Here is a 27999-nt window from a genome sequence, read left to right as displayed (position 1 = left end):
GGTGCGGTGCGGTGCCGCGCGGAGCGGAGCATGTCGGCGCTGAGGAGGAAGCTGGGCGATGAGTACCAGGTGGTGAGCACCTCGGCCAGCGGAGGGGGGCTGCCTCCGCCCCGGGCGGCCCCGCGGGGGAAGCGGCAGCGCTTCGTGGATAAGAACGGACGGTGCAACGTGCAGCACGGGAACCTGGGCGGTGAGACCAGCCGGTACCTATCCGACCTTTTCACCACGCTGGTGGACCTCAAGTGGCGCTGGAACCTCTTCATCTTCGTTCTCACGTACACCGTGGCCTGGCTCTTCATGGCCTCCATGTGGTGGGTGATCGCCTACATGCGGGGCGACCTGAACAAGGCTCACGACGACAGCTACACTCCCTGCGTGGCCAACGTCTACAACTTCCCCTCCGCCTTCCTCTTCTTCATCGAGACCGAGGCCACCATCGGCTACGGCTACCGCTACATCACGGACAAATGCCCCGAGGGCATCATCCTCTTCCTCTTCCAGTCCATCCTGGGCTCCATCGTGGACGCCTTCCTCATCGGCTGCATGTTCATCAAGATGTCCCAGCCCAAGAAGAGGGCTGAGACCCTGATGTTCAGCGAGCACGCGGCCATCTCCATGCGGGACGGCAAGCTCACCCTCATGTTCCGCGTGGGGAACCTCCGCAACAGCCATATGGTCTCGGCGCAGATCCGCTGCAAGCTGCTCAAGGTAAGGCACTGCCATAGAGTAGAGCCACAGGACGGGGTGGGCTGGAAGGGACCTCAGACATCATAGGATCACAGAATGGTTGGCTTGGAAGGGACCTCGCAGCCCCGGCCCCAGCACTGCCGTGGGCTGGCTGCCCCCCAGCTCAGGCTGCCCAGTGCCCATCCACGGCCTTGGGTACCTCCAGGGATGGGGCACCACAGCTCTGGGCCTTGCCACGGCCTCACCACCTCTGGGTGAAGGATTTCTTCCTGAGGCATCATCCCCGTATGATAATGTTTACATTCCACACTGTTTAGCATGTAAATACCTATGGGTACTAGATTCTTTCTCTGAGAGGTAACGGCTTCTTAGCTGGAATTGCTTGGTGTGTATTTTCAAAAGGACCTGTTTGCCTTTCTGACACATTTCTGTGCTCTTGGAGGCTCCAGCTAGAGAGAACTTCATTTCTGTGGTGCATGAACTTCGCAGACAGCTGAATGTCAGGGTTAGATGTGCAAAAGCCATGCTAATAGCCCTGCACATCTAAGGAAAAATAAGCATGAGGCATTACCAAGGAAAATTGAATATCTATTTGAGACTCATTATTATGGTTTTATATATAGATGAGCTGAAATAAATGTGCAGTGGGTGGAAGGGGATGGATGGCTCAGGTGATGTTTGGCACACACAGAGCATCCTGCACATTTCCCAGCTGTGGGGGACGTGGTGCTTGGTGTTCTGGGGGCCCCGCTCTGAGGCAGCCCCCTCTGCCTGTGAGGGATGCTCTCATTCCATCTGCTGCACCCGGCCCCAGTGATATGCAGCTGCCTTTTGCTTGGAGGCATCAGAAGGTGCAGTGCTTTCACCCCAGTGGGTTTTGCTGGTGGGGTTCCGTGGACAGCATTGCCGCTGCTTGCACCAAGCAGGGCCCCCACTGCATCCCAAATAATGGGGCTGGGTTGGTGCTGGGGATGCTCTGAGCGGATACATCCAGTCTTGGTCCTTTCTTTCTGAGCAGTTGGCTGAGGCTGGGGCTCTCTTGTGCTGATGTGAGTGAGCCCCAGTCATTGGCTCATGTCAGAAGTTGGATGGTGGCACAGTGTGCCCTGAGCCCCGGGAGCAGCCCCGGTTCTTAGAGCGCACTGCAGTGACCACCATGCCCTGCACATGGAATAAGCTGTGTCCATATGGCTTTGGAGAGGCTGAGAGGGTCCTTTCTGTCAGAGATGTAAAAAAAAACCCAACAAAACAGCTCTGTTTATGTCCGAATGGAACAATTCCAAAGGAATTTTGTAAGTTGGTGCTTACCGCTTGGTGTGGCTCCATGCAATCTGCACAACTTTGGAGCTGCCTCCACACAAGTCCTGCTCTGTGATAATGCTGGAAGGACCCGAGAGCAGAAGGCTTTGCTGCTGTTTTTTGTTTCTTTGTTTGTTCGTTTTTCTTCTGAAAGTGAAAGGTGCCACAGTGGCTTTTCAGACAAAGTGATGCTCGTTGCCTGGGGACAGGAGCTGTGCTGTGAAAGTGCTCCTCTGGGAGTCCTGTCCATGGGCACCGCAGTGTGCGCTCAGTGGAGAGCAGTGCAGAGCGGTGCCTGCTTGCTGCTGCCCTGCTGCTTCCCACGTTGTCCTGCTGGGAGATGCTATGGACAGTTGGAAAGCCTGAGAATTGCTTGGCTGTTATTTTTTTCTCCCTGCTAAGACGACGGTGTGGTGAAACAAGCAAGCTGTAATGGAAATGCTAGCAGAGAATCACTGCAAAGCCTCGCTCGTGGCGGAGCTCCTTTTGCAGAATGGATCTCTGTGGTTGTGAAGAGCTGAGGGGAATGCTGGCAGTGCTGTGCTTTGGTGCCCATGTGACGCTGGGTCAGAACAGTCCCCCAAGGTCTTTTTTCTCCACAAGTGTATTGAGCAGAACAGCAAAATGGTGCGTGATGGGGGTGGTTATGCCCTGAGCTCAATCCTGCCTGGCGCTCCCCGAGCAGCTGTGATGGTGCCTGGGATGGGTTTCCTGGGGCCCTGGAGGAGCTGCATTAGGGGCACAGCAATTTGCCTGTTTTTAACCTTTTCCCCATCATTTTCTTCCTCTGTCAGCACATCAAATTGGATACATTTCCTTTTCCAGTGTCCTTAAAGTACCGCATTCTCCTTAACACCCATTTTTACTGATTCTCTCTGGGTTAGGATGCCTGTAGTATGGCATCGTCTCTTTGCAGTCAGCACCTCAACCTTCACCACCTCCTGTCCTCGGGTTCCTGCCCTGCACCCACATTTTGGGCAGCTCCCTGGCATCCTGCTGGGACCGTGCCATTCCTCTCCCTGTCTGCGCGCCGTGCTGGCTGCCTTGCCCAGCTTCTGCCTTCTGGCTGAAAAGCAGCAGGCTTCTCAGGAGGGAAGGAGCCTTTGGCCGCGGGGCAGATGTTTGTGCAGATGTGCTGTGTGTGTTCCTTGGCTCTGTGCTGAAGCTGTGGTGCTGGGCAGGGCAATGTGGGTGCGATGGGTCGCAGCGCTCACATGCACGGATGAAAGCCCAATTCTCAGCTGGAACTGCGGGGCACTGGGAGACATCATTGTTTCGCTGGGGTTACATCTTGCGATCCAGCCACGTTCTGTGAATACTGTAAAAATAGAAACCAAATCCCAGCGAGGCGCTTAATCCCTTTCTGTTCCGCTCTCTCCCTTTTCCTGCAGCCTCTCTGCAGCTCCCACCCGGCCGTGGGGCTCCATGGGGCACGCTGTGGGCAATGGTGGAAATGCATTTCAGGCAGCGCTGGAACGCTATTTTGGGGCTCTACGTATGGCAAAAACATATTCATAAAGCTTTCCTTAAACCCAAATAGAGACTAATGGGAAACTGTAATAAAAATAATGACTGGGAAGGGGTGTAACGTTCTGTTCCTTCCTATTCACAGCGCTGCGAGGAGGAATAAAGAGTGAGGAGTAAAGCAGGAGGGAGCCCTCGCTATGGTCTGGGGGTGCTGTGTGAGCCCACGATTTGGGGCTTGGGGCCTTCCTTCCCACCCTGACCCCTGTCCCTCTGCTCTCCCCCAGTCCCGCCAGACACCCGAGGGTGAGTTCCTGCCGCTGGACCAGCTGGAGCTGGACGTGGGCTTCAGCACAGGTGCCGACCAGCTCTTCCTCGTCTCGCCGCTCACCATCTGCCACGTCATCGATGCCAAGAGCCCCTTCTACGACCTGTCCCAGCGCAGCATGCAGACGGAGCAGTTCGAGATCGTCGTCATCCTGGAGGGCATCGTGGAAACCACGGGTGAGTGGTGGAGCAGATGCTCCGCCGTGCAGATGGCACCCTGCAGGGCTTGCTGCTGCTCAGGCTGCCTGCTGAAGGCCATGCATGATTCAAATGTGAATATTTCCAGACGGCCAAAGTCTTATTTTCGTTGAAAGTGAAAATAATTCAGTGATTTTTCTTTTTTTTTTTTTTTTTTTTGAAATGTATTTATTACATTCAAAGTGAAAATACTCGACTGATTTTTTTTTGGAAATGTATTTATTACCAAAGCAATGCTCTGTGTGAGGTGGCAAAATCCCTGTTTCCTTTCTCAGTGTCACTGGCTTGTGCTCGGGTAGGATTTCCTGGAGGACAAAACACGACACCATTAGATCCTGCAGCATTGCCTGTGGTGTGGTTGAGTATCCTCTGACATCACCCCATGGTACGGTTGGGTGTCCTGCAGCATTGCTCAGTGGTACGGTTGGGTGTCCTGTGGCATCACCCCATGGTACAGTTGGGTGTTTTCTGGCATCACCCATTGGTACGGTTGGGTATCCTGCAGCATTGCTTGGTGGTATGGCTGGGTGTCCTACAGCACCACCTGGGCACTGGAGCTGTGGTCAGGCTGGGCCTTGGAGCTGCTGCCATGCCCTGCTTTACTTTCTGCTCTCTGGCTTCATCACAAAGATGCTTAGTGGGGATATTCTGAATGTCTTTACCATTTTTCCAGCATTTCTGTGCTGCACAGCTTTGCTCACAAGGGTGGCAATCCCACAGAAAGTCGGGCTGCAGCATTTCAGCAACATCAGCCTTCAGCACCAACGAGGCCGTAGCAGCAGCTAAGAATCCTTGCTGCTTTTCAAGAAAACTGCTGTGCATTGCTTTGCTCAGCTGCCTGGTGTTGGGGCTGCCAGGCTGATGCTGCCCAGGGGGCTCCAGGGCTGTTCAGCAGGACGGTTTCAAAATACTACTGCCCAGAGAAAAGGGATTTTGTAAATAGCCCATCAGAATTTGGAACAGGAAGTCATGTGTTGCTATACTCCACAGATGTTTTATTTTTCAATGTAGACATACACAGAACAAGAAAAACAGGAGGTATTTTCTGGATTTATAAAGCCGAACTCGTGTAAGCTTGCAAATGTTGTGACCTAGTTTTGTGAGATGAGATGAATATTGGGTAAAATTGAGCACAGTGAGTTCTATCTCGATGAAACGTGGAGGGATGAAAGGGTTTTAAAGAATCTTTAATACTGTGAGTAGAGGAGGAAGGCCCTGTGGGGCGGTCTGGTGATATCAGGCACACAGCAGAGGGTTGAAATGCCTTCTGCTGGTGTGGAAAGAACGGTGGAACGGAGGGGCCAGAAATAACTCGCAGTTGTTCAGAAGCTGGGCTCCTATTTTTGGTTCTGTGTACAAATGTTGACTGCTTTTCAGTTTGCCTGGGAGAATGAGAAATGTGAAAAGTTGCTTCTTTTTGCCATTAATTCAGATTGCGTCTGTGCAATCCACTGCAGTGCCCACTGCGTGGTGTTTGGTTGGATCACATTCCTTGCTTTGCTGGAATTATGGTTGGCTTTAATGGTGAGGAGACCTTATAGGTGGTCTGCTGTGTCCCCTTCCAGTGGTGGTTTCCTTCCCCATCTCAGGATCAGGAGGTGCTGAGCTGAATGCAGAGCTGCCCTCTTGGCAGCCCTGAGTGCTCCCTTGGAGGCAGTCACTCCCTGCCCTACTATCACCTCCTGCAGGGAAACCATCACCCTTATTCCACATCATTCATTTTTAAACAATATGAAATTGGATTTTAAAACCCAAAAGACTGCATTGGCGCTGTGAGAATGGGTGAGTTTGAGTCACTTTGCAGTGTTGGTGGCTGGTTGGGTGTCCGGTGGCCGATGGCAGCACTCATTGCTGTGCATTGTAGGGCTGCATATTTATAGAAGAAGCTTTGGTATTCATCATCTCTTCAGCTTCTGGAGTTTAAGGGGAGATCCAGTGCCTTCTGCCCATGCTCCTGCTTTGTTTTCCAAGTAAATTATTTTCTGTGTGTGTGCCCATAAAGTGCTGCAGAGCTGTGCTCAGACCCACAGCATCCCTTGCGGTTCACAGGGCGCTGCGTTTTCAGAGATCTGCTGGTGCCAAAGCCAAGAGAGGGGCAGCCAGCAGATCAGAGAGAAGAACAAAAGTATGTTTCCTGCGATGCTCTTAGTGCTGCTCCTGTTTGCATTGCCATTGCAGGAGCTGCCTTGGGTCTGAAGCAGAGTGAGGCAAAGTGAGCGTGATGAAGGAGAATCATAGACTTATAAAATCATAAAATGGTTGGGTTGGAAGGGACCTCAAGGATGATGAAGTTCCAACCCCCCTGCCACATGCAGGGCCACCAACCTGCACATTTCACAGCAGCCCAGGCTGCCCAGGGCCCCATCCAACCTGGCCTTGAACACCTCCAGGGATGGACGGGGCATCACAGCCTCTCTGGGCAGCTGTTCCAGCTCCTCACCACTCTCATAGCAAAGAACTTCCCCCTGACATCCAACCTCAATCTTCCCTCCTTCAACTTCAAACCATTTCCCCTTGTCCTGCTGTTATCTCCCCTTTCAAAGAGCAGAGCCAAGTCAGGGTTTGGGGCTTGGCTCCATGGCACCATCAGGTCTGCCTGCCTGCTTTGAGACTCTCCAGCATTTGACTCTCTTACAAATCACAGGTTTGAATTACAAGGTTTTGTTGATGTTTGTCTTTGGCTTTGTTTTCTGCTTCAAGCTTCTGATGAGCAGCGTTACCCAGGGGTTGGGGAAGTGGTAAATATGTACAATAAATGTTGTGCTGAGTGTCAGCAGGGACAGAACAGTCTCTGGGAGAAGTGAGCTACGTTCCCTAAGCGGGCGGTTCTTGCTCACGAGCCCCACTTGGCTGATTAAAATCACCATTTCCGATGCCTTCTCTCATTAAATCATGTAAAAGTGATTTCTCATAGATGCCTCCCAACTTGATTAAATTATTTCACTGCCTCGTCGCTGACATTTTAATTTCTGGGAATATAAACATTGCTTTACGCTTTCCATACCCTCCTTAATTACAGCTTCGGGTTGTTTAGATACCAACACGTGGTGCATTTTTGGGCCCTTCTGAGTGTTGCTGTGGTAGAGGAGGAGGGGAGATGTGGGGCCGGGCTCCTTCTGTGCCCACCCCATGGCTGAGCCCCGGGGGCTGCACAGGGACACCCAGGGATGCTCGGGATGTTCTCCAGGCTCTGTTTATTTCGGGTTTTTGGAGCGTTGGCTACGATGGAGGAGCCTCACAGCTGAAGTGCTCAAATGGCTTTTCAGCATTCAAAGACGGTTATGATTCACGAGGGTAATTGCTAATCATTTTGGATTATTTTTGATATATCACCAACCCCTCCATTATTATGATAGCATGTAATTTGGGAGAGCGCTCGGAGCGTTTATTTTCACAGCCCATTGTCCCGGTTTCACGCTGTTGTGATGGAGCATCCCAGCCCCACTACCAGCACTGGGACTGCCCAACTTGCAGGTGGAGCTGGAGAAGCTGGGAACCCCCCCAGCCCTCTGTCTGCCTTTGGGAGCACAGAGGCCTCCAAACCGCTGCCATTGCTGGATGAGGAGCTGGTAGTATGAGCCTGAAATAGGCATGAAACCAGCAGGGATGTGCATCGCTGTGTCCTCAGAACTCATGAAATGTTATTTTGAAAACCTCTTAACACCGTTTTTCCGATGAAAGAAATCAAACAGCCTGCCAGGTTCTTTAATTGAACGAGCAGAAAGTGGGAATCAAAGGCACTTTCCACTGACTTTAACTTTTAGAAGCACGAATAGCGTGAATGGCGGAGATGCGGTCTCCGTGGAAAGGTTTATCTCAGGAGCAGCCACTTGTGAATGATTGCAGAACTGAAGCGACTCGAGGGAACCAAGAGCTGCAATACGAAGCTTTGTGTTTGGGTAATAGGTTTGGGTAATTTCTAGAGCTACTTAAAGCACTGTTCCCATGTGTGGTTCTCAAGGTCGCAGAGGTGTAAGGAAACCACCGCCTGCATTGAGCGAAGTTGGAGGTGGAGTGAAAAATGTATTTGTTCTCTGTTTTCCTTTTATCGTGCCATTTATATCTTGTGCTGGCTTTGGAGGGGATGGGATGCAAGGGGAAAACATACTGTGGGCAGAAGGCAGGAGGGATAAAACTGCTCAGGTGCTCTGGACAATCCCAACCCAGTGCTGGGGTACAGCAGGCACTCGAATGTCGTGATATGATTCTGTGGTTGGGGCAGTTCAGCACATCTTTTTCCAGTGCTGGCATCACGTAGAAGCTGCTCGGGGAAAGCACAGCAGGTGCTGTGTGCCTCCTGCTCACAGCACAACCCCCAAAGCTCCCAGCTTCACTGCCTGAAGCCTCCACGGCTCTTCCCTTTTCTTCCTTAGATGTCTTCTGAGATACAGAAGAGACAAATGGTAGTTGTTCTAATCTGGAGTTCTGCAGATGCTTTGCTTTCATCGTATATAATCTAAACAAGCGGTGATTCATCAAAAGTCATGTCTTTGTAAGGATACTTGTTTGCACTGCATCAAACTGAAATGAACAAAGTGTGAGTGTTTTACAGCCCCTGCAAGGCTGTTGCTGACTTATGGATGCTAGGATGATCTCCAGCCATCAGTGGTGTTGCATGAAACACTTGGAGATGTGCTCAGTGAATGCATCTCGTCTGTTGTAGGTGGAGAAATTGGTGGGAAAATACGTGGCTGAAATCTGGAATTTGTTTTGTTATAGGGGCAAAAATCAGTCGAGTAGGACAAGTAATGCGAGGTGCATTTCTCCCTTCCTAAGTGCAGTCTGAGCTCATCCCAGCTGGGCTCCTGGGTGCCGTTTTGTGGTGCGCTCACAGCGAGGAAGGGAAGGAGGAATGGTCCTTGGGGACAAGGGAGGATGGCAAGCAGGTGAAATGAAATTAAAAATATTAATTGTCATTAGGGCAAAGAATTGTCTGCTGAGTGTGTTTCTTGCTGCTCCGCGTTGTATGAATTGCTGACTTCCATGCCATCACTGCTCTCGGGATGTTCAGTCTGTGGCATCTGTCCTTCCTCACCACTCGGGGTGAGGGGGGCCATCCTGCCCCATCACAGAAATGATATAAAACATAAACCTAACTGAAAATCTTCAGCTAAACGTCGTTCCTTGGATAGCAGAGCAGCTCTGTGTTTTAGTGTGCACCCTGTGACGGCTGGGCTGGGCCCATTTGTGGCATGCCAAGCTGGCATATGGAAGCCACGTGGATGCTTTACGTGGTTTCCCAGCACGTATCCCATCTCCTGGGCTGCAGCCTGTCACAGTAGCACGGTGTTGAGTGTGCTGAGGCCCTGCAGTGGCTCTGTGCCCTATTGGAGCACATATGGATCTCAGTGCGGTTTCGTATTTGCAAGGGCAACTTGATTAAAGAGACGGGGACAATTTAATTCATAGGGCTCAGGGAACATCATGAGCAAAGTCGGTGCTTCAGACTGGGGCTGAGGTCACTTTCTGCACGCTGCTGAATATTTTAATGTTGTTGTGAGCTATTTACTTACATTTTTAGATACTCCCTAGGGGACACATTCGAGTGATTCTTCGCTGTAGTTTAAGTATCATTAAGTGTGTTTTCACCTTTAGACCTGGAGGAAGAAACAGATTAAAGCAGGCAAGGTGAGCTTCCTGCTCTGCACAGATGTATTTGCAGCCCTCCCGAAATGGGCCTTCACGCTTGACTGAGAGCAGAGCCCTTTGGTGGTAGTTAAAACTTAGCAAGCATTATGTTCTTTGCATTTATAAACACTCATGTGGCCTCTTGATTTGCAGTGCAATTTAGCTGGGAGGGAGGAGAGATGGAGCATGGTGTGTCTGGTGCTGGAGCTGCATCCTTTGCTGCAGGTCTTCTCCAACCTTAGTGATTCTGTGATTCCCTGCAGGTGTCTGAGGCCATGGATGGGGCCCTGTGCAACCTGAGCTAATGGGGGTCAGCCAGCTCATGGCAGGAGTGGGGCTGGGGGGACTTTGGGGTCCCTTCTAACCCAACCATTCCATGGTTCTGTGGTCTTTAAGACTCCTCCCAACCCAACCATTCCGTGGCTCTATGGCTGTGGGACTGCCTATGACAGCATCCTCAGGAGGTTCCTCACTCACGGGCATGATGGGTGCAGCTGGGGCCCCTCTGCAGCTCACCCAGCAGTAACAGCACACTGCAGGACCACCCTGGGTCCTGCACCCCTGCACTCAGGGGGGACCTGCCTGAGTTCCAGCACTGCATTTCCAGAATGCCTCAGATGGCCTTTGCTGTGCAATTATTGTAATAACTGAGTAGCAGTGCCTGATGTACTTTTTCTGAAAGAGGCTGTGTTGGCACATAACCCAGACTTCTCCATTAGCTGTTTTGTCTCTTTTTTTCTCTTGGAGGTTATGAACCAATGGTGCTGATGGGCATCAGCAGGGAGCAGGTGGCAATGGCAGAACTGAGTGCATTCTGAGCTTGCCAGTGATGGGCAAACTGCTGTGAGTGGGTTGGATTTCTAACTAAAAATGGGTTGTGTTATCTGGGTGTGTCATCAGAGAGCAGAGGCTGAGGATGCTGTGGGTCCTGGAACAGCTTCCTGCTCCAACAGCATTATTTACCACAGGTTCATGGACCTTGGTTTTTTTTCTTACATATTAACTCCCTGGAGATCTGCACCACAGTATTCCCGTTAGTCAAAGAAAACACAAAATGTATTGCATAGCAAACTCAACCTGTCTGTTTTGAACCCATTTGGTGTGGTGTGTGCCTTCTGGCTGCTTCAGATGGAGCTTTCCAGTTCGCTGGCTTCTAAGACTGGGTTTTTTCACACCTGCTCGTTGTTCATTTGAAAGCAAACAGCATTCGATGTGGTGGAGATGGGTTGGGGCTGGATGTGATGATCTTAGAGCTCTTTTCCAACCAAGAACATCCATGATTCTGTGAAATAGTCACACTTTGTGGATGAGGCATTCATGGCACACGGCTGCATGTTCTCTGACTTGTCTCGACAGCTTTGTTGGTAGCACAGAGGGTAAATGCAGCAGAAGAGGTAGAATTCACATTGCTAAAATAATGCTTTCTTGTTTGACCCGATTCCCATCTCCTGTCACATACGACTTGTCAAAGAGCTTCTCAGTTGCCCAAGAGTTGATCCCTAAATACTCCTCCAAGAGGCTCCCTATCACAAAGGTAGATTCACTGTATTTCAGTGGGAAGGCCTTTAGGAACTCCCAGGTTTTAGGGCTCAGCCTCAGAATTTCCAGAAAGTTTCCAGTTTTTGGAAAAACTTGCCTGATGTGCAGTGGTTACTTTTGTAGTGACTGCCTTGATTGCAATTTGATTATCAGCATCCACAGCGTTTTGATAGGATTTATTGTTTATGATCACTTTTAAACAAATTACAAATGTCAGCTTTTGTTTTACTGCACAGCTTATGCAGCAAATCACACAGCAGCTCCTCGTGGCCCTTTCCAGCTGCCAAGAGGTGGCTTATATTGAAAAACCATTGATTTTTCAGAGATATGCTGTGTGCCAAGGCAAGGCATGACCGCAGGGACAGAATAAGTGATCACAGCACCGTGACTGCTGCTGTGCTTACAGCACTGATTGGAATCACAGAATTGCAGGGGTTGGGAGGGACCTCAAGAGATCATTGAGTCCAACCCCCAATGGACACAGCAGCCAAGTGACCAGTGTGTGCTTGGGAGCCTGCTCTGATTTCTGCAGCAAGGTAAGGGTGCTGGGAGACTTGCTATTTCCCATCTGCCTACGATATGGAAGTAAAATATCCAGGAGTTCTTCTGGGTGTTAAGAGTTTCTGCATGTTGAAACACACTTCTTCACCATCCCAGCCGTACGGATGGACCCAGGAGCACTGGTGGCCATTGGATATTGGGAGAAGGTTCCTCACTGAGAGGGTGGTCAGGCATTGGTACAGTGGCAGTGGTGATGGCACCAAGTGTGTCAGAATTCAAGATGCATTTGGACAATGATCCCAGACATATGGTCTGTTTTTTGGGTGGGTCTGCGTGGAGCTTGGACTTGGGCTCAGTGATCCCTTTAAGTCCCTTTCATCTTGGGACGTTCCACGAATCAGCACCAGAATACTGCAAAAAACAGAAAATTCAACATGTTGGGATTTTTTTTCTCTTGCACATTGTTTAGGGATGTGCTTATTTCCGTGCATTTCGTATCAACCCTGACCAATGTCGTTGTCTCAAACTCTTCTACCAGATCAGCACTTTGAAGCCTTGGGATTAGTGCTGCTTACAGTGAGTGCCTGGACTTAATGCTTGACTTAAAAGCTTGGACACCTGTAGTAGCAATGCTAATTCATGACTTGAAGCAATGATTGAACACCTGGTGGGAAGGCAGGGCCAACCCAAGGGAGCTCAGGTGCATGCAGTGTACTTGTTTGTCAGGACCCACCCCTTCCCAGATCTCATTTAAGGGTTGGCAGTTGAGATAAGGGTATCTTGTTGGAGATTCCTGCATTCCTGAGGCCTTCTGAAGGTAAGCAGCTTCTTTCAGTTGTTTCTGCCCCCCACAGCTGCTTCGTTTGGTCTTGTTCTCATTTGCTGAAGTGAAAAGCTTTGCCACCCTACTATTATCACTGTACTTTCCATCGCATTATAGCATTACAGCACTGAGCAGCCGGACATGTTAATAGTGTTCTGCTTATCTGGGAGTGCCACAGCAGTGTAAATACACAATGCATTGCAGAGGTCTTGGCATTGTTGGCATGCAGAGGCTTATTGAATGCTTTTGACCAAAATACAGCATAGAGTTGTCCTGGGAAAGGCGAAATCAGTCTGTGCCTACAGAAGGAATCCTAATGCCACCTGGAAGTGCTGTTTCTGGGATATCTGTGGGATCTCACTGCTGCTCAGGTGCCCGTCACATCAGGAGTGGTCCCTTTTTTTATCTGGGTTAGTTTCCCTAGGGAGTGATAGCACAGAGAGGCAGAGGTAAATGAAGCAAAACAAAGTGGCCTCCTCAAGCAGCAATTTTTCTAACAAGATTTTCTCAGCTCCTTGTTATGATATTGATCTGTGTCTGTGGCCTGATAACTCAGGATGAAGCTGAGAGCTCCCATCCCATGAGTAAATAATGAAGGACGTGGACTAATTGTCCATGATTAAGGACATGTGTCCCCACCACGTCAGTTTGCTCCACAGTGTGCTCTGCTCTGCGACTCTTCTGTCGATTGCTGTTTGCCGTTTCATGGTTCTGCATTGCGAAGCAGCTTCTCTATCAGAGAAATGATGCTTTGCTCCCTTCTGTGTTGTTTTCGGTGTTGAGTAGCTGTGGGTTTCTGGCTGATTTTGGCTTCCAGAGGGTTTCTGAGACCAGAATAACTAGAAGTTGGAACAACTTTAAAGTTAAAATTACAACCACGGAATACAGAGAAGCGCAGGGGTAATAAAGATGATGCCTGGACAGAGCTGTGAATCAATGCTATCCTTGTTCCAGTGCTGGATTGGGTTGCCTTTAAGCACAGACAGCTGCAGACTCATTTTCCTTTTCCATCGACCAGTCAGGCTCTGTCTGCTGCTAATCCCTGTGCCACTTGCACTTCTCAACTGTAGTTTTACTTTCCGCATTAAAACCCACATTTCTGCCCAGCTTGTAACCACATCCAAAGTGCAACATCTCTAATTTAGGAATCATTACCCTAGATAATAGGCAGTAAAGAGGCCAAAATTGGTCCAGGAAGTAATCTGGCTGTACTCTGCAATGTGCTCTGTCTGCTCCTGGCGGTCAGATCTGTGTTTAAGTGCAGGAGGCTGGGGGTGCTCAGAAAGCTGAGGCTGTGCAGCAGCTGGTGATGCACTGGTTGGTTGGCTGAGCAGTGGCCAGTTAGTTAGTTAGCTGGCATCATCAGCTGCAAGGTGTGCAAGGTGTGGGTTTTGGTGAAGTAAGGAAATAATAAGCAGTAAAAGAACTGGCAGAATATTGAAACCAAAAGCAATAGGGAAAATAATAAAATTGCAAGAATTATTTTCTTTTATGTCTATCAGCTCAATTGTGATGCTGGAAAAGAAGCAGACGTGGATTGCTGTGGTTCTAAAGTGGCTTGCTCTAGCCTTAAGATTTATTGTTCAGATCACGTTATTGCAGTTACTCCTAATGGGAAATGACATCTCCAAGTGGTGCTATTGATGTTCCCTTTTGGAAGTGCATCTGAGACAGCGATGCTGTCTAACAGTGAAGATCTGTGCCCTGCGATGTAACGCTAAGGTACTGCAGGAGGGATTTGCAGGGCAGCTCGGTGCAGATGCAGTTGTAGCTCTTTGTACTTTGGAAGATGGACATGCAACATTGCTGTCCTTTTTCAACAAATTAGTTGGACTCAGTGGTCCTCGAGGTTGTCTACAACCTTGATGGATGTAATGTGTTGCTTTTGAACTGGTCTGGGACAATTCACATGCACCAACTAGTTGCTCTTTGAAATATTTTGTACTTTTCTACCCTTCAGTTTATGTCCATGTTTACCTGAGTTCCAGGGCTGCCTCACTTATTTCATGGGGTTGATGAAAGAGCCGTGTTGAGCTTGAGACAGGGATGTTTCTTCTCAATGTTTAAGAGTTTCCAGAGGGAGCTTAAGCACACGAGGCTGTGAGAGCAGGAGAATAAAAAAGCAAATTGGGTGTGCTCTGAGGTTTTGGTTCTTCTCAAAGCTCACATCTGATGGGTAGCAGGATGGGTGTCACATGGCAGCTTTTGCAGAGCCTGTGTCCCCATCTATGGGCCATCAGGCTTCCTTAGCAGCTCCCTCTGTGGCAGAGCAGCTGAATGTTTTGTCTTGTTTAAATTATTAAATGGTTCCCAATGTTTTGCATGTACTTTGCTTTGTGACATGACAAAGCCAAGGATATCTCATGGGTTTTGCCTCTTCACCAGCTTCTGAAGTACAGTAATTAGGTACATTTTCTTCTTGGTTTCTTGTCTCTGGGTTCTCATCTTCCCTGTAAGAGTTTGCTTCTTGGCAGGGGTTGGAACTGGATGATCCCTTCCAACCCAACCATTGCAGTGTTCTGTGATCTGTAAGATCCCTTCCAACCCAACCATTCTGTGGTTCTATGATTCTTTCTCAGCTCAGAATGGGACGTGGAGCTCGTGGAACTGTCAGTGTCTACATTACAAGAACTTGGCTGGAAAAAGGCTGGAGCTGACAGTGTCCTCTGGGGCTAGCTGAACATTTTCTCCTTGCCTTGGGGTGCTTGGGAGCTTGCCAAGGAGCAGGGCTCTGGCAGAAAGAGAAGGAGATCACACATTGCTTGTCATCAGCACTGTGCATTGCTGGCAACCCTGGGAGATGTGGCACTGTACTGCAGGCAGGGAAGGCACCTACGTGGCTCACCCCTGCTTGCACCCAGTCCAGCTGCGGGCACCCAGAGCACAAGGAGCAGAGAGAAAGCAGGCCCTGGAGGCTTCCTCCCTAAATATAGATATCTTCAAACTTCCCCTCAGAGCTCTATCAATAATTCATTCTTTTTTGCCCTTTTATTTTTTAGCATGATGCCTCACATCTATTAGATGCAATCATCTAACGGGCACAAATTGTAGTGCTAAGCATATTCCCAGTGTTTCTCTGTAGCTTGTTTCATCTTCTCATTATACTGCAGATGCTTTAAATTCACGCAGCACGCAGTAATGGGGATGAAATTTCCCACAGTGGAACATTGCTGACTTAATGTTGCGTGATGAAATAGCACAGATTTATATTTAATATTTCTTTTTGAGCAGGCATTGCATTGCAGGAATTCTCTGCTCGCGGCTGCTTCTTGCAGCACTGCTCAGCAGCCAAGGCTGGGTAGATTTTAAAGCTGGAGGAAATGCATGCGATGCCTTACACTGTGTACCTTGTACAGAACAAAAAGGTGGACCTATTTCTCCTCAAAACGCTGTTGTTCAGTATGGGAGCTCGTTGCACAGAGCAGAGGCACCAGCAGAAGGCTGAGTGCTCGTGTTGTAATTAATTCATCTGCAAAACTCACTGGAATTACAGCTCACTTCTGCAAGAGCCTTCTAATTGAGAATAAATGCCTCATTAGCACTGAGCAGATCAACCTGAGAACATCAGTAAACACAAACAAAATAATTAATGGTGTTCAGGTAGTATAGCACAGCATCCTGGTGCTGCTTGGCTGCTGGTGAGCACAGAGCAGGGACTGGCCCAGGTATGGCTCAGGGTGGCTGCCTGGGGGCTGCAGGAGTGCTCCTGGAAACGGGAGGTAAGAAAGATGCTGAAGTGATGCAGCGCGTGTGATGAGCAGGGACTTGTGTACGTTCCTTGTTCCATGGTGGTGTGGTATGGGCAGGGATTGTGTTTGTGGAGGAAAACCACGTTTCATGCCCTCCCTGCCAGGCAGTGTTGCTTAATCCTGCTCAGAGACGTGGGATTGGGTTGGTGCCCATCAGCAGTGTAGTGGCATGGCTCTTGCTATGGTATTTAGAATCATAGGATATTCTGAGCCAGATGGGACCCATGAGGACCATCATGTCCAACTCCTGGCTCCACACGCGACCACCCAAAAGTCAGACCATGTGTCTGAGAGTGGTGTCCAGATGCTTCTTGAACTCTTGCTTGCGGCACACACTGAGCGTGACATCCCATAACCTGAGACCTTGCAGTAGAGATGGGTCTTCTGATGGACGGGAGCAGTTTCCATATACGTTCAAGGTGTATTTTTGTTACAGTGAGGGATCTCCCAAGCAAGAAGTTACTGGAGAGACTTTCCCAGCACTTTTTTCTTGATGTGTCAGCATAAAATCAGATATTTAGGAAAATAATTAACAAGTCCTTGACTTGGAGAATATAGCTTGGATAAACTTGTAATATTTTAGGTATCCATTTAAGCTCTTCTTAGTAGTTTCTCGGATTTATCTTATATATTTACCCTAAAGCTTAAGAAGTGATGGAAACTGATGCCAGCTTTTTTTGGCTATGAGCAGAGGTACTGGTGGCAACATCTCTGAGCACTTCAGGTTTGCTCCTTCTGCACGTGCTGCATGGAGGCACCTCTGCAGCCCAGCTGCAATATAGGATTGGAAGCTATAAGGAATGCCACACATCATTCACAAGGAATTGTCAAAAATATGGTCTGCATCCTGAAATCCATGTTTTTTTCCCCCAGATTTTTAAACCTGCCTCTGGGTTTGCAGGCTTGGGGTGAGAGCATTGGTTCAATCTGCATGTAGGGGAATGGGTTTATATATAAAATTAGAAGCTCCTCGTGGGCATATAGCAGTTTGTACAGCACAGCTTTGAGTTGTCTTATTTATTCTCTGAGGGTGTGCATGGGAATAACAAGTACTGTGTGACGTCACAGTGCAATCTATATCGTTGCTAATTAACCTTTGCTGACTGCTGTAATAGTCTCTCTCCTGTGCACGCTGCGGGAAATTATTTTCTGCTTTATTATCTTCTAGATGCTTTGTATGTAAGGCACAGTGGCAGATGGGCCATGTGAAGAAAGCAGGATTCAATAACTTGGGGTCTTGCCTGCCTGACCTTCCCACCAGGAATTGTTGGGCCTGTTTTTAGTGTGGGATTTTTGTTTGTTTGAATATGGGAGAGGTTTGGGGATGCTGTGAATGAAGCGGCAGCTCTGCAATGCATCTGGTAGTAAGAAGTAAAAGTAAGGAGGGGCCAGCCAGATGTATTACCAAGAGGATAACATAAAGCAAAGCTATTGAATGTGTGGTGAGGCTTCTTAAGAGTTTGGGTTTAGCAGAGGGGGCAGGGGAGGTGGTGAGGGATGCTGTGCTATAGCCATTCCTATTGGGACGTCTGATGCTTTTCCTACTGACTGCTTCTGGAAATGAGTGTCTGATGCTGCTCTCGTGGCTTTGCTGTCGTTTAGGTGTAATTCTTCACATTGCAGAGCAGCACAGGCAGTTCCTGCTGGCACTCATGTATCCCCATAGCGACCTGTAAGGCTGTATTGACTTGGAGTTTCGTGTCTGAGGGCAGGACATTGCTCACCAATGTATGGGCTCAGGAATGTGAGCAACACTTCACCTTCTCACCCCGTTATTTCAGCAATGAGACAGTTTTCTTCACTGTGTCTAGTAATAAAAGTGTGGGTGAACTCAGCCTTGTGCTTGATGCAATGAAATGAAGCATGGATGTTTAGACCTCATGTTGAGGGACGTGGCACAGTGAGAAATATTGGTGATAGGTTGGACTTGGGTGATCTTGGAGGTCTTTTTCAGCCTTGGTGATTCTATGATTCTGAGTGTGGTGGAAAGGCTGTGGTCTGGCAGGAGCCACACAGACCCTATGGGAGCTTTCTACCCCCCATCCCATAACTTGTTTGCTACACATGTGTGCTATATATATACATGTGGCGTACTGGGGAGAACCTGGTTTCCTGAAGATACTTTTATAGCCTCAGGATTATCAAAGAGATGATCAAAATATTCATTTCACCCAGAACTGACAACGTTAAAGCATCTATTTCTTGGGAAGCTCTGTGTGCCTGACGTGTTTGCAAGAAATGTTTGTCAGCTAAAACTGAAGACGCTGCGGCAAATGCTATGTTTAGTTCAAGGGATCTTGTGTTAAGCACTGCGAATTAATTTTAAATACATGACATGAGCTGTACACACGAGGAGATGCTGGTGATGGAGCTGTGTTTCAAGTGCAAAGCAGGCACTCTCACAGTGGGCAGCCGTGGTGAAGTTGCTGCAGACAGAAGAGATGCTCTAAGCATAATGCAGCAGCTATCTGTGCAGCAGAGAGATAGAGTATGTTCCCCAAGCTGCTGGGCCTACCAGACCAGAGCTGCCCCTGAGCACTGTGCTGGTGGTGCTGAGGGCACGGCAGGAGCTGGGTATCTCTGCTTCCCACCCCTGATGCCTGTGTTGGGTGCCCTGGTCACCTCCAAAGGGGAATTATGGCTGTGGATCAAGGAGGGGATGGCCTTTAGCAATCCCATGCCCCAGGAATTTGCCATCCATTTGCAGCAGGCAGCCCCTTGCCTGATGCCAGAGGCTATTTATTCCTTTGTCTGCCTGAATTTGGCTTCCAGCAGCTGAGACCCCATCCTTCAGCCGAAGCCCTAAGATACGTGTGAGCTGTGCATGAGTAGTGGGGCTGCCAGTTGTAGTCATAACTGTAAACACTAGAACATCAGGAGGGGATAGTCAACCAGACTTCCCCTCTTTTGTGGGAGGCTGACAGTCATCCTGGGTGCCTTATGCTGGGTGTCCTGTTGGAGGCAGCCAGAGGGATGCAGATCAGACAAGTTACAACAGCACTGCAGCTTCATTTGAAGCACCTCTGGGGATGGATGGGTTGCCCTTCAGTGTTGAGTGTTGTGAAGATATTCGCCTAATTATTACGTATGTCAGACCAACAACACTAAGTAGGGAACACTGACTTTCAAACACAGTGTTGTATTTTATCTTCCTTGTGTTGCTGCCATTCAGTATGGCATGCTGTTTTCAGCAGCATTGCTTACAGACTGCTTGCTATGTTTGAGGTATGTATAGGTGAGCCCCAGCATCCCCACGAGCTGCTGTTCTGCTGGGTCCTGCATCTCCTTCCTGCACACAGCAGCTGATAGGCTCCTGCTGGACCTGAGCCCCAAAAAAACACCAGCTGTGCTGCGTAGTGCCAGTGCTTTTCCATGTGGAGATGCAGTTCTCCATCCCAGGAAGGCAGTCTGTGACGTATGATACTCCTTCAGACTTGCTAAAGCCCTGAAGATGGATGAGCCCTATTTTGGTGCTGAGCAGCATATGGTCTGGTGGGTGTTGGAGGAGCATGGGACCACTGGTGGGTTTGTGGATTCCAAGGGAACTGGGACTCATGTTTGCATTGCTGATCTCATAACTAAAATGTTCTCATTCAAAGGGAATAATAATTTTTCAACTTATTTTCAATTTCTTTTTCTTTCCTTTTGTGGTGAATTGGCAGACTGCTCCTATGTTTCCTTTAAGCTGTATATTCCCGCTGCATCCTCTGCCCACCAACAGTTTTGTTCAGATACTGCAAAGCAATCCTTTCTCTGTGGCTTGTCCAGTTGCACTGTGCTGCAAACAAAACCACTGTGGTTTGGGTGGGCCTGGAGGAGAGCAATGCAGCATCACCTTTCCTCTTGGCCTGGGGTCTGCTGTTGGCTCTGTGCTTCTTTTGGAAAGATTAGCAGCTATGAGCACGGGGAGAGCTGTGCAGGGGCTGGGAGCACTGAGCATTCAGGCTGGAGGGGGCTCTGCAGAGCACTTTGCTGTGTGTGGTGCAGGGCAGTGAGCACTGCCATCTCAGTGCTGGTAGGTGGGGAGCAGCACGCAGCAGATGGCTCTGCAGGGAGAGCTGCTCCAAGAGAGGGGCTGGAGGGCTGAAATCAGCCCTGACTCACTGTTGCATGAAGAAGGGAGAGAACAGGTTGCTCTTCCAAAATAGCATGGGTTTTGTTTTTTCTTTTTCTTTTTTTTTTTTTTTTTTTCATGTTAAAAAAAAGTATATATGAAAAATACCTATAGTATATAGGTATAGATAGTATATATTGCTGCCACTGCATTAACCGTGCATTCAGCTGTTAGGCAGGGGCAGTGTGGCTGTGTGCAGCAGGGCTGGGCTTTGTCACGCAGGTTTTGTGACACTGAATGCCCCGTACAGCACACGCTGGCTGCAGTCCTGCTAGACATCAAGGCGAGCTGTCTGCAAGGTGCCAGAGAGCTGTGTGCCTCGCTGATTAAAAACTGCCCTAGGAGGAGCAGCTGATAGAAAAATACCCTGACTGTCACCAGCGCTTTTTAAGTGTGCAGATAGATAGATAGCTGCTGGGAGAAGAGCACAGCCTGAACGAGCTGGGAGGTATTTATAGCACTGGAGCACAAACAACGCATCTAAATCGGGCAGCAAGGCAGCACCCTGCCTTTGCTATTCAGTGCGATGAGAAATTGCAATGTTTAGCACAAGAGTGATGTCTGACTGTTGCATAAATGTGTGCGTTTTGTTACTCAATCCCCCTGGCTTCCCTCTTTGCATACATCCTTCCTTCGTTTGATCTCTGACCTCCTTTCACTCCCGTGGTTTATAGATTTCAGTGATAGATGGTGATTAAGCGTTAAGTGTTCTGTGAAAAGCTGTCTGCAGGTTGGAATTCCAAGGCAGAGCATGCTGTGCCATGGGGGACATGCCAGCACCCCATCCTGTCACTGAATCCCACTTGTGCTGTCGTCAGAGAAAGTGGAGTGGATCTAAAAGGACAAAACGGGCAGCCTCTCTGCTTCCCTGCTGTGGGAAGCAAAAATCATGTGGTGCAGAGCTGTCGGAGTCAAAATGTTTTCTTTTCTTCATAGCTGCGGCCTCACCCCTCTGCTCCTTGGCGCATGGATGCTGGGGGTTTGGGTGCAGATAAGGAACAGCTGATGGCTGCCATTCTGCAGCAGTGCCTGTGAGGAAATATGTTGGATACGAAGACCCATTCCTTCTCCACAGAGCAGTCAGGCAGTGGCACAGCTGCCCATGGAATGGGAGGTCACCATCCCTGGGGCTGTGCCAGAGCTGTGGGGATGTGGCACTGAGGGATGTGGGCATGGGGAGGGGTGGGTTTGGGAATCCAACAGGGCTTCTCCAACCTTAACAATTCCACAATTCTATAAAATGCCATTTTTTCATCTTCAGGGAAGGTTATTTAATTGGAACGTTATTTACAAATAATCAAAGCCATTAAGCATGTGAAGGTGGCACAGTGTCTGCCCGCCTCTCCTCTGTTCAGGAAAATGGGTTTGCAGAAGTGCTGTACCATAAATCAGGCATTAGGCTGGGCAGCAGCCGGGGCTGGCAGCTGCAAATTGACAAAGTTTTATGGCACTTCTAACGATTGTCCACCTAATAAAAAATGTATCCTGGAATTACGGTGGAAGAACACTGGTGCTAAGAATAGCTGCTCCTTCAAAATAGATGGGAACTATTAAGGTTTAGACACCGTGCCTGCTGTCAGGGTAGAAACTGGGCTGTGTTTCTCAGCTGTGCATGGCACAGCTTGTCAATTTAAGTTGTATTAAAAAATAATGCTGCAGCAAACATCGGGAGGAAAAGCCTGAGAGCATCCATCACTCCGGGTTTGGCTGAATTGTTTCTGCCCTCGCATTTCAGGCACCCATTTTCTGTCTTACTGCAGAATTCAGCCATTTGTTTTCATTTCAGGCAGAGAGAGGCTTGGCAGCCAGGTGCTCCCATTGGGATATTGTGCTGAACGTGCTGCCAACCAGCCTGTCGTTCCCTTGGTTTCCAAAAGCCACTGTTTCCCTTCTCTACCATCCTGGAAGCCCAAGAGAAATGTATTTCTGTGGCATTCATGCCACCTCCGTGTTGCTGGAGCTGCTGATCTTCCCTTGGTGCCATGGTAGTGCAGCACGGAGCATGGTGTACCAATATGACAAGTTGCACACCAAAGTTCTCCCCTTGCATTGATTTCATGGCCTCAGATGGCAGTGCAAAATTAGTTTTAATACACAGGGCCCAAGAAACAAGAAGAAGAGAAGTGGCAGTGTGTCTGCCAGGTTTGTAAGGCTGCATGTTGTGAGTTCCAGGAGTTGCCTGGATACAGCCATCACCCACACAGGTCCTTTAGAAATTTAGACATAACTTGAGGGTTATTGCTGATAGAATTAGCTTTCTGCAGGGCTTTTGTCAACAACTGCCATCCTTTGAGATGGCCTTGCTCTTTTGTGGAATGAGCCTGATCCTGTAGCAAAGCTTAAAGCAATTGGGATAATGATCTTAATGACTGGGATTTGGGATTGGGATTTTTGGATGCTGAGGGATCCTGTTCTCTGGGTGGCTGGGAGCTGTGCTGGGAGCTCCCCTCCTGCCAGCTGTGCTTGCTGGGATGGGGAGCTGAGCTGCTGGAGCCACGGACAGGAAAACAAAAGCTGGCAGAGCTGCCGCCTGGCTGAGCTGAGTTAATTGCGTTCACTTCTTCAGCCCAGTCGGGGCTCTAACAGCAAATGTTCTACCTCATTAGAAATAATAACTTGTAGTTAATAACTTATAATATGGCAGATAGATGCCTTTTGCTGCGAGTGATAGCGCTCGCTTCAGACAGTGCAAATGATGAAAGGAAAAGGCATGGTTATTAAAAAGATGCCTTCAGATAAATCTCAAGGTTCACCAATTTAACCCATGCTTGGCTTGGACAGCAGCTCTGCTGTACTTTATTCAAGGGCAGTGATGGAAAATGTTCGGAGATGTGCATGGCTAGGCTGTCCCACTGTGACCAGATGAGCATGGAGCACGTACATGGGGGCTGGCATCCCATAGAGTTCAGCTCTGCAGCCCCTGGCATCTGCAGTGGTGGAGGAGCAGGGGGCTGGGTGCTGCACATCATTGCATGGCTGCTGGGGTGGAACAGGAGGAAGTTGTTATAGGAGAAAGTTTTTCACATACAGGGTGGTGAGACACTGGCACAGGCTGCCCAAGGAGGCTGTGGATGCCCCATCCCTGCAGGCACTCAAGGCCAGGCTGGATGTGGCTCTGGGCAGCCTGGGCTGCTGGTTGGTGACCTGCACACAGCAGGGGGTTGGAACTGGGTGAGCACTGTGGGCCTTTTCAACCCAGGCCACTCTATAATTCTATGATGGTTCTATGAACATGTGTGGCACTGTCAGCACAGGCAGGAGTAGGAATGGCGGCTCCCGCTTCTGGTGGAAGCACTGCAGGACAGTCTTAGGTGAGGTGGTCCAAAATGCTCAGGATTTTGGCATGCAGTGTATCAGCCAAAATAACATGTTTTGCTAGCAGAAGAGCAGCTCCTGTTTGGAAATTTCTTCCCTCTGGCGCTGTGAACAATGTTATTGCATCTTGTGTTGGTTTTTTGTTTTTGTTTTTAATAATAGAGGGTTTTCTTATTGGACACTTGTTCCTACTTTTCAGGTACATTATTATGATTTTTATTCAGCTAGAGCTTAGTTAATGTGCACTGCAATCAGCGGCTGCTAACAGCCCTGAAGAGCACTTTGTGGTGGAAGCCCACGTTTGGAGTGATAAACAATGCTCATCTCAGCCTTTTCCTTTGACAAACGGATGGCTGCGCAGCATTTGGAGAGTTTATTCCAAAAGAGAGCTTAAATTTTATACTGCAAATGAATATTAATAATAGACAAGTTGGTAGAAATATAAGCAGCCCATTAACATGATGAAGGCATGGAAAGAACTGTCAGTATCATACCTGCTGATGGATAACTCCTTGGGGAAAAAGAAGAATCTGTAATGATGGAGCAGTTGATTTTTAGAGGTCTTTTTCAACAGTGGTGGCTCTATGAACAGAGAGAGAGCAGAACATGAGCATGGTGCTGGGACCTGGTAGATTTGGTGGGAGCAGAAGGAGCTGCACCTGCTGTAAGATGGCAGGGCTGCTCACAGCAGAGCATAGATTAAGTATGGAGACATAGAAAACAGTACAGTGGTGGCTGTTCAGATAGGCTGTCACCTGCAGTAGTGCTCCTATGGGAAAGCCTGGAAATAATACTGCTTTGAGTTTTGGTGTTCTCCCCTTTGGATGTGCTGTTTGAGCTGAAGTTCATCATGAAGCAAGGAGGAAGGTGAGGTTCCCTGCTGTGCTCTATTTGGTGCCATGCCCTCCCATCTCTTGCTGTTGGAGTTTGACTCTTGCTGTTGGTGGCACAGAAATAGCTTTTCCATAGCTGGCATGTATTGAGTATGGGCTGACTGCTTGCAAAGAGGCACTGCCACACTCTAGGATTCTGCCGTAAAGAGCAAGGGAGGGAGAGCAGAGCAATGCAGTGGAACTGAAGGAAAATCTGAGAACCGATTTCTTGCCCAGTGCCTTAACAGAGCACGTTCAGCACCTCCTAGCATCTTCTGCTGAGCTTGACAATTATTCCTGGTGCTGACAAGCGTATCAGTAGCTGCAGCTCCTCTGGGGGACTGCTGAGTAATTTGCAACCTTGGGTTTGTTAGTGAATAGGACGCATTGAACTTGAAGAAAAATGATACACCTGCAAATATTCCTCTCTCAGATGAGCTTCCATAGGGTTACATTGATGCAATAAAACATGGATTTTCTTGCAGAAGAGCCCTGCTGCATGCGGCAGCCTGGAGCATGGAGGGTCAGGTTGGGTATTAGGAAACATTTCTTCTCCAAAGAGCAGTCAGGCAGTGGCACAGCTGCACAGGGAGTGGGAGGTCACCATCCCTGGGGGTGTCCCCGAGCTGTGGGGATGTGGCACTGAGGGATGTGGGCATGGGGGGGGCGGGCACGCACCGGACTTGGGGGGGTTCTCAGGTCTTTTCCAACCTGAGATTCCAGGTCTTTTCCAATCAGTGATTCCATGGTTCTGTGATTCTATGATCCTGTGATGCAGCTCTGCAGCGCAGGTCCAACTTTGTATACCATCAGCATAGTTACATTGTCCTTCTCCAACCGTCCTAGAAGAGCTCTGGATTTGAAGTCATTTGCCATCTAAAGCACAGGTCATGGAGTCAAGCAGCCCTTGCTCTGTGGGCAGCTCTGAGTGCTGCTCTGCCATGTGCGCGCGTTGCTGGAAGCACTCTGTCCTAATGAAGGCTCCCTTGGGGTCAGGTCTAGGGGAGCAGAAGGGAAAGGGCCATGCTTTCCCTGTGAAAATTCAGCTAATGAACTGCTGCAGGATAAAGGCTGCAGATGGCAGAATTACTCACTGTAATTACCTTCTTTTTGGTAAAAACGGTGGATTTTTTTCTAAACCCATTACACACACGTTTGCTTCCACTTCGTAAAGAAAATAGAAACAAAATAGAAAAAGCATCATGAGGTGTAAAGTATTGTCCTGTTGGTGACAGCAGGGATGGGCTGGGCTTGAAAGTCGCACTAGCAGCGGTATTTAGAAGCACTGTGGGCAGTGAGGTTTGCATCCAGGGCAAAACCTTACTTTCATCCCGATAGTGGTAACATGAAGCATAATGTTTTCCTTCTCTGGCTGTGTGTCATCAGATGTATATTCGTGCCCCACTCCCCTTTCCTACAGCCCTGGTAGTGTTTTTCACGTGCTTTCCAAAGTTTCCTTTCACTTGCTCCTGACTTAAAGGCACTGCTGCCAACCAGGCAGAGTGTGTGATTGTCCGGGCAGATTTAACGTTCTGAGAATAAAATGTCCTTTTGTCAGCTTGTTATATCAGGAGTTGGACTTGATGATCCTTACAGGTCCTTTCCAATTTGGGATATTTTATGATTCTATGATGGTAGGATAAAATGGCTGTGTAGCCATATTTCTAGATTGCTGTAGATGCCATTTGGGAAATAAAGACAAGAAAACCCAACACAGCTGGAAACCTCCAGCTGCCCCAGTTACTGCTTCCCTCTGGTTCTTCAGGTCAGGCAGGCAGCCAGGGGCCAATGGCCCAGAGGAGGAGGAGAAGGCAAGAGGGCAGGGGCAGAAGGGAAGGCAAGGGCAGCGCTGGGCCCTTTGGTCGTATTTCTTTGTCTGTGTTAACTTTTGGAACCTTTGATCTCAGCCTGATCACTGTATATCTGTGATCTGTGGGCAGGTTGCCAGCGAAGCACTTAAAGAGAAATAAATGCGTTTCCTAACCCATGCTCACTGCGTTCCAATGGAGCACAGTGCACCAGGATGGGCTTGGTTCATTCAAGGGATACATAAAGTGTGAGGGCTGGTTTTGTGCATTTTGGTGAATTATAAGTATGTGGAGCAGCCAGGCCATCCTTTAAGATCGCAACAAGTCCAAGTTCACACTCAAGTTAGCAGCTCCTGCTAGTCTGTCCTGAGGCTATCAAAATGGCTTGTGTTTTGCCTTCATCAGCAGAGCCTTCAGAAGTGGCCATAAGAACAGACATGAATTATTCATACAGGCAGATCCCTTTCTCTATTTTTCTGGCTCCTCTCCCATCAAGAATGACAATTTAATAGTAACTATGTGAGAGTGGTAGACATGCCAGTGTCTTTTCTTTCATATGTTTAAAAACATCAACTCTCTTTTTTTTTTTTTTCCTTTAAAACATTCAAAAACCTCCAAGGTTTGTGCACTTCCTAAATTGCGTATAACGGATGCACTTTTGTCCCTTGCTGCTTGCAGGGATGACGTGCCAGGCCAGGACGTCCTACACTGAGGATGAGGTGCTGTGGGGCCATCGCTTCTTCCCGGTTATTTCCTTGGAAGAAGGGTTCTTCAAAGTCGACTACTCGCAGTTCCACGCGACGTTTGAGGTCCCCACGCCGCCGTACAGCGTGAAGGAGCAGGAGGAGATGCTGCTCATGTCCTCACCCCTGATAGCGCCCGCTGTCAGCAACAGCAAGGAGAGGAATAATTCAGTGGAGTGCCTGGATGGTCTGGATGAGGTTGGCATAAAACTACCTTCCAAACTGCAGAAAATAACTGGCAGGGACGACTTCCCTAAAAAACTCCTCAGGATGAGCTCCACCACCTCGGAGAAGGCCTACAGCATGGGCGATTTGCCCATGAAACTGCAGCGGATCAGCTCAGTCCCTGGGAATTCAGAAGAGAAACTGGTGTCCAAAGCCACCAAGATGATGTCGGATCCCATGAGCCAGTCTGTGGCTGACTTGCCGCCCAAGCTCCAGAAACTGTCGGGTGGCGGTCGGATGGAAGGGAACCTTCCTCCAAAACTGAGAAAAATGAATTCGGATCGCTTCACATAACCCAGCTACCAAGGCCGGACTGCCCCAGCAGGAGGATGGCCTTCCAGAGCTCCATGTGGCTCCGTGCCCTGTGCTGGCAGGGCTGTGGGTGCACCAGCAGGCTGCCCGGGGCCAGCAGAGCCGTCTGCCCCTGGCATGTAGAACCACGATGCGCATGCAATAATAGTGTGCAATTCCTGCATCTAATTTTCTGGCATGGCTCCTACTATATTTATACTGTATAGTCTGAAAAAATGCGTCCAGGGGTGTTGCATTCCCTGTGTATTTCTTAAGAGTCAGTAGCAGGTTGGGACATGTGAGTGGGTAACTGTCAGCATAGGTTATAATTTGAGTTCATTTTCTTTTTTTTTCCTGACGTGGGTTGTGATGTTGCACACTGGAACAAGTTGCCCAAGGAGGCTGTGGATGCCCCA

At 48.9% G+C, this 27999-nt stretch overlaps 1 protein-coding gene across 1 annotated transcript; it reads left to right on the top strand.

Annotated features, from left to right (window-relative positions):
• Positions 1–27992, top strand: KCNJ3 (potassium inwardly rectifying channel subfamily J member 3). The gene is made up of 3 exons (XM_042877936.1): positions 1–708; positions 3738–3954; positions 27003–27992. The coding sequence occupies exons 1-3, from the start codon at positions 31–33 to the stop codon at positions 27584–27586; spliced, it is 1479 nt and encodes a 492-aa protein (XP_042733870.1). The 5' UTR covers positions 1–30; the 3' UTR covers positions 27587–27992.
• Positions 27993–27999: the final 7 nt, after the last annotated feature.

Source organism: Lagopus leucura, unplaced genomic scaffold, assembly GCF_019238085.1.
Source record: "Lagopus leucura isolate 7727_CA_CO unplaced genomic scaffold, USGS_WTPT01 Super-Scaffold_100019, whole genome shotgun sequence".
NCBI classification, from domain to species: domain Eukaryota; kingdom Metazoa; phylum Chordata; class Aves; order Galliformes; family Phasianidae; genus Lagopus; species Lagopus leucura.
Note: the sequence above shows the minus strand (reverse complement) of the source record. Positions and strands in the feature narration are given on the sequence as shown.